Here is a 13762-nt window from a genome sequence, read left to right as displayed (position 1 = left end):
AACGATTATGAAAAATTAAGTTGAGATTGTTCCTACCAAACACCACACATTTAGTTTGACAGATAAAATCGGATGCGGCGTCCGACGAAATCAAAATTTTTTGATTCCGTCGTACGACGAAATCGTACGTCCGACGTCATATGTCAAATCTCATATAAAATTTTGACAGGCCTTCCGATCAAATCGCATCCGATGCAGCACAGACACGGGCCTAATCCACGTAGGTTTGAAGTGGCTTTACAGTGGGTTAAGGCCGATTTGGTTATTTGGGTCATTTCATGGTTCATTTTGTTTGAATGAAATAATTAAAAAAAAAATGAAAGTTTCGATGATTCGTTAAAAAAAAATTCGTTGTTTATTTTATTCGTTTAGTTTTGCTTGACAGCTCAATGTTTTTTATCTCTTTCCGTACACGCGCCAAAAACATATCCGCCGAATGAAAATACAATACAAATGAGTATTGTGTTGGGTTTGAAAATTCCTCATAAATTCATCAGACTGCAAACTGGAAGGTTCTAGTTTTTTGTTTCAATCGAGTATTGTCCCAAATAACCAAATCGTCCTTAACCCACTGTAAAACCACTTCAAACCCACGTGGGTTTGTGGTGGTCAATTCAGTCGTTAACCCACCAAATTTTAGAACAATCGGAGCTGCCAGTTCCGATCCGATGTATTTATCTTGCCCACCCTTAACCCACCTATTCCAAAAATGCTTTGGAAAAGTTTGGTCAAGGGTTGGCTAAGGTCAATATACTGAACAGGATTTTAACTCTTCGATTGATTACATTCATTCACTTACATTACTGCACTTCAACTTCAGCAATATTATTAGTCTATAAACTATGCACTGACCAGCGAAATGGAGAGATCAGTCGCAAGTAAACAAACACACATATACACATATTAGACATGAATGTTTTACAACAAACCAACTTAAACACACACGTTTAATTGTTTCCTTTGCACAATTCAATAACATTTAAACACAGGTGAAACATGTTGAGCAAAGAAATTGCCCGTGCATAATAACTGACTTCAACAACATTGAAGTGGCTATTGGGCTATTCCCAAGTAGCCTTAAGAAACTCTATTTGATTATTAACAGTTTTTTTAAGGCCTTAAAAATCAAATAGAGTTTCTTAAGGGAATATGACATTTGCCAGCGTTACAGCATAACGATGTATTCCGTTACCCTCGTTTTTTTTTATTCGGGTCAATATAACACACAGTGTTTTTCAAATTTTATCTACACCATTTCCAATTTATTCAATATTCGAAAAATCATTTTCTTATTTATATAATAATGCGTATTTATTTTCACACCAAAATATTTGTGTTGCTTAACTGTACGAAAACTATGTGTTTTCTTTTATTCCTCTACTTGAATCTGCGGTAATAATAAAAAAAATAAAAATTAAATAAAAATCATAGTTTTTAAGTAATACATGTGAAGAGTTTGATAAAGGGTACAGGCGGTCCCCGAGATACACGGTTAATGGGGACCGAAAACGGCCGCAAAATACCGCGTATCTCGAATTTCCGCGTAAGTCGAATCTCGTGATTTCCAGCTAAAATTTCACAAATTTTCGTGTAATTTTGCAAGTAGGGGGCGGTTTTAGTCATTTTATGAATTATTTGATATGATCCTGACTGAATATAACAGTTTTAAACATTTTTAAAAAGTTATTAACATTGGATCGAAACGGAAATTATTTGGCAATTTACAATTGATGTGTCAAAACAGTACAATTTTCTCAAAGAACTGTCAAATTTAGAAAACCGTGTATCTCCGAATCCGCGTATAAGAGGTACCGTGTATCTCGGGGACCGCCTGTATGCAATATTAGCAAATGAGAAAAATATTCATAAAAATATTTATTTTCTTGGGCAAAATAATATGCTCTTGATGACGATCATTTTTGAGACATACTGTACATGGTCACGTACATGGCGCCTCCATTTCTTATGTCAAAAAGTTCGTCAAGCTTCCTGTGTGTAGCTTGTGTGTAGATGGCAACAAAACCAAGCGTCTGCGACAATATCTATCAGCTATTGTTTAATTTGTGTATCATCGTGCTTTTACAACAGGTCAGTGTATCGATATTACCATTCTCTTCACATGAGCTACATAAGTTTTATATTTCGCAGCATTTTCGATTCCGATAGCGTTTGGACATCATGTTTTCCGTACACGGCAGCAGCTGACCTCCACGATGAAGATTGACGAAATCCGCGTAATGAAAGAAAATTGTGTGATGCGGTTACCTAGTGAAATTGTGTTTTTATTCAATAAACGAATAAGTGTTTTATTTATTAATTTATTTCACGAAAATATAAGCACATTAAGCTTAACGAAGACCTTGCATGTCCCTAACGAAAGAGAAAGAAAAATACAGCCATCTCTGTCGATTTTTTCGTTAATTTCTTTTCGTTAAAAATACCGGTTAAATTTTAAGATTTAACGAAACATTGACGAAGAAAGGAAAGCGTTACGCAGTGTTTTAAGCCCTGGAATTACTGCTGTATGGAAAGCTAAAAGTAATACTTTTAGGCATACTTTTAACGGTTTCTTAACAGGATTGTGCTACTTGGGTTGCCACAACTTACTGGCGAAGCACTGTAATTAAAAAGCAGAAAATAATAAAAAATCTTTTAGTTCAAAGAGTTTGTATGTGCTTTCCGTATCCGTGAGAAGAAACGTGAGTAGTGCATGAGTACAGTACTGATTTTATAATGTATTAAAAGTATTTCTATTTGTTTACAGCAATATCTAACTATGCCATTCTCAATAGTGCAAACCCGTGGGCCTAAAGGGTACGCTGAATTAAGCATTGTTCCTGATTCCTGGGTTCAAGGCACTAGCCATAAAAAAACATATATCTGTTTTGGCCAAACGTTAAAAGAAACATACAACATCTAATTACGAATGATAATAGTGTTCCGAAAGAAGGATGGACGAAACAGGAGTGTCAGATTAACCCCGATATTAGCTAGTTGCAGAGAAACAACTTCATACGCTGATATGTTTTCAACAAGAATTGTGGAAAACTCTTTAACTCCAATCCGCGTCGAGAATGAAATCGACATCTCTTCACCACCTACGTCGCCTCTTACACCAAGTTTGCCAGAAGTGGATGAATATGTTGGTTCAGTTGTGGTAGTCCCAGAAGAAGTTTCACGAGACAAGACGATAAAAGAAATACTAGAAGCCCAAACTAATATGTTGATAGAGCTTCGTAATGAGCAAAAGCAGATTTTAAAAGAACAAAAGAAAATAGTGAGTCGTATCGGCATAATCGAAGTACAATTAAATACTTTACTTAATCATACCGAAGTAAGTACTACTAATCTTACTGGTTTTGACCATCCATTCGTAGACAATGCCGAAGATCTGGAAAAATTTGAAAAAGTTTTAGATGATGAAAAAATTCATAGAACGTAAATCATGACTAAATGCTTCCAACTCCGATAGTCTATTTATTATTTGTTGAAGATGCTGATCTGCTTTGCGAAGATGTTTTTTTAAACCTCCCAGAGCATTTTCAAAATCATAGGTGGAAATTGAAGGTAAAGGACCGAACTTTTGTACTTCTTTTGAGATGTGAATTAAATTGTGCACATTACTGGTTAAAAATGTCTCTGCGCACAGTTTACCGAAATCTTCAACATAAACCTTAAGCATTACACCAGCGATTTTCCAATTAGAACGATAAACTTCAGAAGATAGCAAAACTATGGCACAAAACAAAAGTTTGAAGTGCTCATATTATTTATCAGGCAAATTATCTTTCAAAATATAAATGCTAAGATAGTTAAAAAACTATGGAATTGGGTACCTTTCCAAAATTTGAGGTCTTCTAGTGGACCAAGTTTTCGATGGATTTCTTTGGGCAGTTTAACTTTTATAATTTTTTTAGATGTTTCTTCAATCTGTTTAGCAAACCATTTAGTTCTAAGACCTAGTTTTCCATCTCTCCAACTTAATAGTAATCTACGCATTATCCCCAAATCGATTAAATGAAGATTGTCACCAACTATGACATCATCAATAATATCGAAATTCTTCAAGCCTAGAAGAGGCGATACTTCCCTGTGATGTTTTCCGTACGCCTTACGACGAAAGTTACGATCCGTTCTCAGTGGTGCATTTGTATCCTTAAAAATGGTACATCTACCTTCGTCATTGAATTCTCCCTCGCAGGTGCACTTTGCACATCCCTCCTTTGCATTGAAATATGCAACACCTGAAAAGAAAAATAGTATGAGTACTATATATTCGCATTTGAATTGATATCTTATAAAGTACATGAACACACATGATTTGCGAGATGTAGCGTAAAGCCACAGCTTTTAATCGTTGTGAAGAATTTTGCCAGGAGGCAGTCTGATTTTTAATTTTGGTAAGAACAATAGTAGGCCTAAGCCGGTCTCGTAGTACAGTAGTCAACTCGTACGACTTAACAACATGCCCGTCATGGGTTCAATCCCCAAATAGACCGCGCCGCCATACGTATGACTGACTATCCTGCTATGGGGGGAATCAATTAGTCACTAAAAGCCAAGCCCACAAGTGGGTACAGGCAGGCCTTGACCGACATCGGTTGCTGAGCCAAAAAAAAAAATAGTAGGCCTAGTAGGCCTTTGATCAAGTTACGCTAAATTAAACTAACTTATCTACCTTACTGTTGTGGATAGACGTGCCGAGCCCTAGATTTGCCGTAGCAGTTAAGCTGCTGCTAGTCGACATCCAGGGATCGACACTGCGTTCACGCACACTACTACGCCACACTTAGCGATGCGCGCTAAGTGTGTGCAGACCGCACCTAACCCAGAAGAGTGAGTGTGTTACAGGCTACCGGTCGAGCAGGGCTCACGGTTCGGCTCGTGCGCGCGGCCCCATACTTCATTGTATTGTGTTTTGTTATTATTTATTATTGTATTCGTTTTAATAAATGTGTAAAAGTTTCAAAACATAAAACTTACACTACTAGTACAATATAGAAGAAAGAAAGAAAAACAAGAAATACAGGTGGTCCCCGAGATACACGGTTAATGGGAAAACCGTGACAAAAACTGAAAACGCCCGAAAAATACCGCGTATCTCGAATTTCCGCGTATGTCGAATTCAGTAATTTTCAGCCCAAATTTAACTAATGTTCATGTAATTTTGCAAGCATGGGGTGGTTTTAGCTACTTAGTTAATTATTTGATAAAATTCTGACTAAATTTAACAGTTTTAACTCTTTTGAAATGTTTTGAACATTCGATCAAAAGCAAGGTGTTATAAATGACAAGGTTAAGTTGTTCAGAGCAAAATGACACTTATCGACTTGACATATCTCTTCCGGGGGCTCCGGTACAAAAATCGGGGAGGACTGGTGCGAGGTAATAAAATTGGTATACAGAGAGTGACAGATGTCCCCCACAATGTCGCACAGCAAAAGCGATAAAAATCAACCTTCTAAATACATTATCCTTGATCAAAAGGGAATTTTTTGGACTTTGACAGTAGATGTGTCAAATCAGTAAAATTTGCTCAAAGAACTGTCAAATTCAGAAAACCGCGTATCTGAAGGTGGAATGTATAATGAGGTGTAGTTATAGCGCTTTTAGCGATCCCCCCCCTGGGCTCCGATTTTGAGAGATGGTTTTCCGCTTGTATATGTATTGATGGATTGTTTACGTTTTGCATGGTCAATATTTGGTGGAGATCAATTTGGGTGAATATTTTAGTTTATTAGAACACAGTCCGTGATTTGAAATGGAAATTTTTCTTCGAGAACTTGAAGCGTTCGCCAAAAGCGGAAAACTAACTGTCAGTTTTCTTCGTCGATTCTTCTTCCACCTAGCTGTCAAAACGGGCTTAAAACTTGACCTGATATCTTTACGGTCCTTGGTATGGAATACCCGGGTATGCTGGTTGCCAACTTACGTGATAAAGTTTAAAAAATCAAACTAAAATACTTACAGGCTGTTTAAAATTACAACTTATGCACCAAAAAATCATAAATTAAAAGTTGGGAGGCTACGGAAAATTTCAGGTCAATAAAAGCAATAAATCAAAACTTATTGCAGTTCGAAGTTAAAAAAAATACCCGGGTATCCGGTTGCCAACTTAAAGGTTAAACCAAGGTGGATTAAAAATATCAGGTGGTGGATTAGGGCCTTTGGGGGGTCGCCATAGTTGAGGGACTTTACGTCATTTTAAAACCGTTAACCATTGGTTTCCGCGCACAAAGCTTAGCAAATAGAACAGATTTCTTAGTTATTATGTGCATTTTTGTGTGTCTATTGATTTTGTCGAAAAAAAAAATGAGATATATCAACAAAAGATTTGATGATTTGCTTATGCATGAAATTTAAAATCATGTGAGTAAAAGTTCTAATCTCACGTAAATTGTCCATGCGACTAGTAGATAATGAGGAATTAATGAGAAAATTGAAAAAAAATAATGATTTCTTAGTGTTTATCATCAAAAATGTCGAAAACACGATGAATTATAGAACAAATTCACGGAATAACACAAAATAACACACTTTACTCCATGTTCTAATGTTTAATAAGAAGTCGCAAAGTCCAAAATATATTTTTTAACAATATTTAATCAAAAAACTGGGGCAGATAAATTTTATGAACAAATTTAATAAATTTAAACAAAGTTTGAATCCTGGAGACCTTACGTCAAGTGACGAATTGTCAAAATGCACTAGAGTCCACCACCTGATATTTTTAAATCCACCTTGGGTTAAACGCAAGGACCGTAAAGATATCAGGTCAAGTTTTAAGCCCGTTTTGACAGCTAGGTGGAAGAAGAATCGACGAAGAAAACTGACAGTTAGTTTTCCGCTTTTGGCGAACGCTTCAAGTTCTCGAAGAAAAATTTCCATTTCAAATCACGGACTGTGTTCTAATAAACTAAAATATTCACCCAAATTGATCTCCACCAAATATTGACCATGCAAAACGTAAACAATCCATCAATACATATACAAGCGGAAAACCATCTCTCAAAATCGGAGCCCAGGGGAGGGATCGCCAAAAGCTCCTATAACTACACCTCATTATACATTCCACCTTGGTTAAACGGTTTTAACCTTTAACCTTTAAGTTGGCAACCGGATACCCGGGTATTTTTTTCAACTTTAAACTGAAATAACTTTTGATTCATTGCTTTTATTGACCTGAAATTTTCCGTAGCCTCCCAACTTTCAATTTATGATTTTTTGGTACATAAATTTTAATTTTAAACAGTCTGTAAGTATTTTATTTTGAATTTTTTTTAACTTTACCACGTAAGTTGGCAACCAGCATACCCGGGTATTCCATACATTTTGTATGGAGAATGACGTTTCTCTTCTTCCTCTTTTTGTATTGTGCTTATTTTCGAGTCAAATTCAAGCGATTCCAAATTTCAATTTGACCGTTATTTTTAAAATAAAATGGAAAAACTTAATTAATAAATGAAATAGAAGAGAATATATGGTCGGTATTACTTGCTTACAGCATTAAAATATAGAAAGCATTGTTTACCTATGAAAATCGTTAATTTTTTGCATCAAAACGTGTGGAATACCCGGGTATGCCGGTTGCCAACTTACGTGTGTAAATCTGGTTGCCAACTCTACGGTTAAAATGACGTAAAGTTCCTCAACTATGGCGATCCCCCCAAAGGCCTTTTTCCACCACCTGAAATTTTTAATCCACCTTATTTCCCATCGCCCACCCGCATAACGTTTCTGCTAGCAACATCGTTGCTGGCAGTGCGATTGGGAGTTTTATTTACTATTGTATGTTATTTTTTGTGTGCATGATCGTACATTTTCTGGTAGCCATCCTGCTCTCCGTTGGGTTCGTGCACTTTTCATTCAACAAACAATCCTTATCGTCCACCAAATTGCACTGTGGCTAACGAGAAGAACGGATTGTAGTTGCAGAAAAGGGAAAGCTCTCCCGACTACCCATAAACCGAAAACTGCCTTATCATTCTAGAAATTGTGCGGGTATGTATGCGACTCCCTCTTGGTGGACTGGGTGAGCGAACGGGGGAGGAAACCTTTACATCTGCCAGATAAGATATGGTGGAAGTATTAGGGAGTATATCGCGTATAATGGGTAATCCATCATCACAGAGGGCCTTGTGTCTAACTGATACCCGTGTGCCACTTGAATTGTATAGCTTTCTTCCCCTGCTCTCCTCTTCCTACAACCCACCCGGCAACACCTCCCACGATGGAGATGGAGGGAGGTGATGCAGTTCGAGACGATGTCAGTCGACACGTAACACTTCAACCGCCATGAATAACGTAGCGGTTTGTTCCAGCAACTCCAGCCCGGCCACGATGAAACCGACCGGCGACGTACTGACCGCCCTGCGGAATCTGATGAAGAACCTGCCGAACAATCTCGGCTCGATCAACGCGTACATCATCCCGTCGAACGATGCGCACCAGAGCGAATATCTGGCGGCGCGGGACGAGCGGCGCGCGTTCGTGTCCGGATTTGACGGTAGCGCCGGTACGGCAGTGGTTACCGAACGTGAGGCCCTGCTCTGGACGGACGGTCGCTACTACCAGCAGGCGACGAAGCAGCTCGACACCAACTGGACGCTGATGCGGGACGGCCAGCCCTCAACGCCCTCGATCGATGCCTGGCTCGCAAAAGCGCTCCAGCCCGGTGCGCGAGTCGGCGTGGATGCGAACCTGATCACGGCCGCCGCCTGGATGCCGCTGCAAACCTCGCTCAAGACGGCCGGCTGCACCCTGCTGCCCGTCGTTCCGAACCTGATCGATCTGCTCTGGAAAGAGCAGCCGGCCGTTCCGCACAATCCGTTGCTGCCGCTCGCCACGACTTTCACCGGTGCGACGATCGCGCAGAAGCTGGCGACGGTGCGCGAGAAGCTCGCGGACAAGCGGGCGTCCGTGATGGTCGTGAGCGCTTTGGACGAGATCGCCTGGTTGCTGAACCTGCGCGGCACCGACATCGACTACAATCCCGTCTTCTTCGCGTATGTGATCGTGACGCCAGACGCTCTGTACCTGTTCATCGATCCGGCCCAGATGCGTCCACAGGTGGAAGACCACTTTCGCGCGAACGGCGTCACGGTGGAGGTGCGCGGGTACGGCGAGGTGCACGCGGTGCTGCAGGAGCTGGCGGGCAACAGTTCGACGTCGGCCACGCCCAGCGGCACCAGACCGTTAGTTTGGATTAGCTCCGGCTCGAGCTACGCGCTGGTCGCGCTCGTGCCGGAGGAGCGGCGACTGAACGACATCACACCGATCAACCTGATGAAAGCGGTCAAAAACGAAACGGAAGCGAAGGGCATTCGGGACTGCCATGTGCGGGATGGAGTGGCGCTCTGCCAGTACTTTGCGTGGCTCGAGCGCTGCATGGCCGACGGCACGCCGGTGGACGAGATTAGTGGGGCGACCCGACTGGAGGAGCTGCGCAGCCGGCAGGCACACTACCAAGGGCTGAGCTTCACGACGATCAGCGCGTCCGGGCCGAACGGATCCATCATCCACTACCATCCGCTGCCAGAAACGAACCGCCCCATCACGGCGAACGAGCTCTACCTGTGCGATTCCGGCGCTCAGTATCTGTAAGTTAGCGGCTGGAAGGATTGGCGGGAAGCTTCAAGTAATGATTTGCTCGGTTTTGTTTGTCGTTTATATTTCCGCAACCCGAAGCGATGGGACCACGGATGTGACGCGCACGATGCATTTCGGGCAGCCGACGGCGGAAGAGATACGCGCGTTCACGCACGTGCTCAAGGGGCAGATAAGTCTCGGGACGGCCATCTTCCCGCGCAAGGTGAAGGGTCAGTTTTTGGACACGATCGCGCGAAAGGCACTGTGGGACATTGGATTGGACTATGGGCACGGCACCGGGCACGGCATCGGCCACTTCCTCAACGTGCACGAAGGCCCGATGGGTATCGGCATTCGCTTGATGCCGAACGATCCGGGGCTGGAGGAAAACATGTTCCTTTCCAATGGTAAGCTACACACACATACACACACACACACACACACACACACACACACACACACACACACACACACACACACACACACACACACACACACACACACACACACACACACACACACACACACACACACACACACACACACACGCACGGCTACTTATTGCGGTGAGCAGGTTTGAGTAACAGCATTCTCACTCACAGAACCCGGCTACTACAAGGACGGTCAGTTTGGTATTCGCATCGAGGACATCGTGCAGGTGGTGACGGCCAACGTGGGTACCAACTTTGATGGGCGCGGCGCACTCACCTTCCGCACGATAACCATGTGTCCGATCCAGACGCGGCTGATTGATGTCACACTGCTGACTGCGAAGGAGCGCGACCATTTGAATGCGTACCATCAAACTGTGCTCGATACGCTTGGGCCTCTTCTACGCGAAACAAACGATCTGGACACGCTCGCCTGGCTAGAGCGTGAAACGAAGGCTATATAAAAAGCGCAGGAAGGGAAGGGGGCGATTGGCAAAAGTGCATGTGTAGGGCAGGCGAGTAACGAGCATAGGGATGGCCAGCGCCTGAGTCACTGGCTTCCAAGCGCACGAGAAGCGACAAACGTGTGCAGCCGATAATACCGTACTTTGGCGTGTACAACGACCCACTTTGAGGTCGGAAAAGGCCAAAATCAGATTCAGGGGGTCGTGTTATGCACAACTACCCGTACTACTTTTCGATTACACCTGAGACATTACATCCGATCACAAACAAAGACAGTCTCGTGCATGGTTATCCACAAAGACACAAGGAAAGAGTTGTGGAAACTGAAGAAACAAGTGATCTCACTGGTTCTTTAAATTGGTGATTCAAATTCATATCAAGGAACCACTTAAGGCATGAGGTCAAAAACTAAAGCTCAGAAAATACCCCAACAATATGATGGTAAACACTGATGGCCTTCCATTCGCTTGTCCTAGAAGTACGAAAATAAATCGAATTTTGATTTGAATCAAAATGATAGCATGGATAAAAGTTGTATATATTATTTTTGAATTTTGTAAAGTTACAAGTAAAAAAACTCATCCCGAAAGGACCTACCCGATTCCGATTCAGTGTTAGAAATCAATTCCGGAATCAGAATCGCTTCCAGAATCGGAATTGACCTGGGAATCGCAATAACGCGGTAACGGAATCACGAATGACTCCAAAAATGGGATTAGCTCCGGAATGAGTCAGTTCTTGAATTGAAATAAGAAGTTTTAGAAGCGAAATCAGTCCGGAAATCTCTATGTGAAAGAATCCTTTACAAGTATATTTTGATTCTTTGCGGCTATGAGTACGTAGTATCACTGGACCCTAACGCCTGTTCTTGTGGAGATGCCAAAACCGACTCCGTTTCAATGCCGAAGCTGAGATTTCGGAGCCAATTCCGATTCCGGAACCAATTCTGGACCTACTATCTGAAATCGATTCCAGAAAACTTCGGAGCTAGCCGGAATCGATTCCGTCAAAAACTTAATTTTCCCATCACTACTATACACGAAAAAATACGGTATGTTGTACAGTATAAGCTTGCTGCTCTTGTTTAGTTGGGTGGTTCACTGGTTGGCACCTGCAATGGTTGAACTGAAACCAGAAAGAAACACTGGCATGGTAGTCATGGAGTAATTAAGCAAAGACATTGCGATGCATTCCATTTTGTATCACTAAGATTTGTGAATAATGTTTTCCTGGGTCCTTTTTATTCATCACATTCACCGTGGGGCAAGCAACACAACGGACTCACTCAGTTGGCACGCAATCGTATCCCAATCAGTGGAGTCATACCGTGTATTTTATAATCGCATTTAATTTGTTCGTTCGGTATGCTCGATCTGCGTAAATTGCCAATCGTAATGAGTCAAGGCGTGAAAGGTTAAAAAAAACAAAGCGAATCTTTTGCATTTTCACTTTTTTTTACTGTTTTCCTAAACTATCTATGTAATGATTTGCTTTGCATGGCACAACATGCATTTTAAGGGAACGGGAGTGAGTTAATATTATTTGGTTTATTATACACAACGAGAAAAATACGAAGGAAAAGGATGATCCCCCCGGACCTAGTGGGTGGAGGACAGCCCCGTGCCGGTGACGTCGGTTGTGCTGATGGGCACTGGCTCATCCCGGAACGCTAGCGCGGTAACCGCCTTCAGATGTCCAGTGTACTCGCGCTCGACCGTCTTGGTGTCGATGCGCCACAGCCGGGCCAGACTATCGGATGAGGCAGTGAACAGGTACTTTGAGTCGTTGTTGAACGCAGCGTCCCACATCCAGTACCGCTCGATGCGCAGTTCCGCGTGCAGTGTCCACGTGTCGGTGCGGTATATACGTGCCGTGCCGTCGCCCGAGCACGTCACGAGATAGTTCGAGTCCGGGCTGAACTTGCAGCGCAGCCCATACTTGTCGTGCGCCTGTATCTTCAGCTTCGCCTCGGACCGGGTCAGCTGCGTCTCCTGGTCGGGCAAGCCGGACCAGCTCGTCAGCGTCCAGATGAAGCAGCTGCCTTTGTTGTTGATTGCCGCCATGTACATACCGTTCGGGCTGACAGCCACGTCCAGTATCGAGCACTCCACCTCGGGCAGCAGGTGGTCGTGCTGGTCGGACTTAACGTCCCACAGGTAGATGCCTCCGCCCTGGTGCGCCATCAGCAGCTCCACCTGGTTCGGCAGCAGGCAGACCGCGTAGACCGGGCTCTGGCAGTCAAAGATACGCTTGCAGGCCGGGCTGGGAGAATTCATGTCCCAGATGCGCACCTTACCATCCTCGCCCCCAGTAAACATCCACTTACCGTCCTCCTGGAACCCGACGCTCGTCACGTTTTTCGTTACGCCCTCGAAGTTGACGTTCGGATAGTTTGAGTTAAGATCGTACAGCCGGATGTGTTGGTAGCCGCACGCCACCAGCATGTTGCGCTTTGGTGAAATCTCTAGCGCGTTCACTTGCTGCGTGCGAAAGAAGGAAGGAGAGAGGGGGGTGGCAATGAAAATGAAATAATTGCAGAATAGTTCAGCTACGCTACCTACCGAGTCTACATGCTGCATGTTGCGTATACATTGGCTTGTGTACGGGTGCCATACCCGTATCGTGTGGTCGTAGCTGCCGGTTACCAAAATCGGCTCATTGATCAAATCACCCGTCATGCTGGCGTTGAACAGTTCGGCAAATCGTTCTAAGCGTGTTGATAGTGCGTTTGAGTGGAAGTAGAAGAATATTCGGACATAAAATTTTCGCTCCAGTAGTTTGCGCGTCACCTAAAACTACATCCTCGCGGAAATCCGCACTACCAACCAATTCCTTAGATTCGTTTTCGGATGCGGGGTTGGAATATTGCCCGAAAAACTCGAAAACAGGAACGGTCTATTCCCCTTTATTTGTTTCGCGTAATACGGACGACACACGAGCAAGGTGTTATAAATGACAAGGTGAAGTTGTTCAGAGCAAAATGACATTTCTCGACTTGACATTTCTCTTCCGGGGGCTCCGGTACAAGGATAATGTATTTAGAAGGTTGATTTTTATCGCTTTTGCTGGGCGACATTGTGGGGGACATCTGTCACTCTCTGCATACAAATTTCATTACCCCGCACCAGCCCTCCCCGATTTTTATACCGGAGCCCCCGGAAGAGAAATGTCAAGTCGAGAAATGTCATTTTGCTCTAAACAACTTAACCTTGTCATTTATTACACCTTGCTCCGGTATAAAAATCGGGGAGGGCTTGTGCGGGGTAATGAAATTTTTA

The 13762-nt window shown here is 43.0% G+C and overlaps 3 protein-coding genes across 5 annotated transcripts in view; 1 reads left to right on the top strand and 2 right to left on the bottom strand.

Moving 5' to 3' along the window:
- Window positions 1-6996, bottom strand: part of LOC120955849 (uncharacterized) — a 271175-nt gene extending 264179 nt beyond the window's left edge. The window contains exon 1 of the mRNA XM_049606662.1: window positions 6930-6996. The gene's annotated coding sequence lies outside the window, so the exon portion shown is untranslated. The remainder of the gene's footprint in view (window positions 1-6929) is intronic.
- Window positions 6997-7738: 742 nt separating this feature from the next.
- On the top strand, window positions 7739-11015 carry LOC120949669 (xaa-Pro aminopeptidase ApepP). Of its 3 annotated transcripts, none has more exons than XM_040367111.2 (4): window positions 7739-8001; window positions 8331-9599; window positions 9688-9995; window positions 10191-11015. In XM_040367111.2, the coding sequence occupies exons 2-4, from the start codon at window positions 8341-8343 to the stop codon at window positions 10481-10483; spliced, it is 1860 nt and encodes a 619-aa protein (XP_040223045.2). In that variant the 5' UTR covers window positions 7739-8001; window positions 8331-8340; the 3' UTR covers window positions 10484-11015. The 3 variants fall into 3 exon arrangements, with proteins under 3 accessions (XP_040223045.2, XP_040223036.2, XP_040223027.2); XM_040367102.2 differs by having other exon boundaries at window positions 8322-9599; XM_040367093.2 differs by lacking the exon at window positions 7739-8001 and having other exon boundaries at window positions 8178-9599.
- A 659-nt stretch (window positions 11016-11674) lies between these two features.
- Window positions 11675-13476, bottom strand: LOC120949685 (protein LST8 homolog). Its single transcript, XM_040367133.2, has 3 exons — window positions 13311-13476; window positions 13046-13191; window positions 11675-12964 (listed from the first exon to the last, which is right to left on the bottom strand). Exons 2-3 carry the CDS (start codon window positions 13160-13162, stop codon window positions 12083-12085), a joined length of 999 nt encoding a protein of 332 aa, XP_040223067.1. The 5' UTR covers window positions 13163-13191; window positions 13311-13476; the 3' UTR covers window positions 11675-12082.
- Window positions 13477-13762: the final 286 nt, after the last annotated feature.

The sequence above is a fragment of the Anopheles coluzzii genome, chromosome X (genome assembly GCF_943734685.1).
Source record: "Anopheles coluzzii chromosome X, AcolN3, whole genome shotgun sequence".
In the NCBI taxonomy this organism is placed as follows: domain Eukaryota; kingdom Metazoa; phylum Arthropoda; class Insecta; order Diptera; family Culicidae; genus Anopheles; species Anopheles coluzzii.
Note: the sequence above shows the minus strand (reverse complement) of the source record. Positions and strands in the feature narration are given on the sequence as shown.

What these genes read in the sequence shown, in the direction of transcription:
- LOC120949669 (XM_040367093.2), top strand. Translation starts at nt 8,296, where the DNA reads ATGAATAACGTAGCGGTTTGTTCCAGCAACTCCAGCCCGGCCACGATG. An exon ending in GATTCCGGCGCTCAGTATCT is followed by an intron (nt 9,600 to 9,687) that starts GTAAGTTAGCGG and finishes CGCAACCCGAAG; the next exon opens with CGATGGGACCACGGATGTGA. An exon ending in AAACATGTTCCTTTCCAATG is followed by an intron (nt 9,996 to 10,190) that starts GTAAGCTACACA and finishes TCTCACTCACAG; the next exon opens with AACCCGGCTACTACAAGGAC.
- LOC120949685 (XM_040367133.2), bottom strand. Translation starts at nt 13,162, where the DNA reads ATGACGGGTGATTTGATCAATGAGCCGATTTTGGTAACCGGCAGCTAC. An exon ending in ACATGCAGCATGTAGACTCG is followed by an intron (nt 12,965 to 13,045) that starts GTAGGTAGCGTA and finishes TTTCGCACGCAG; the next exon opens with CAAGTGAACGCGCTAGAGAT.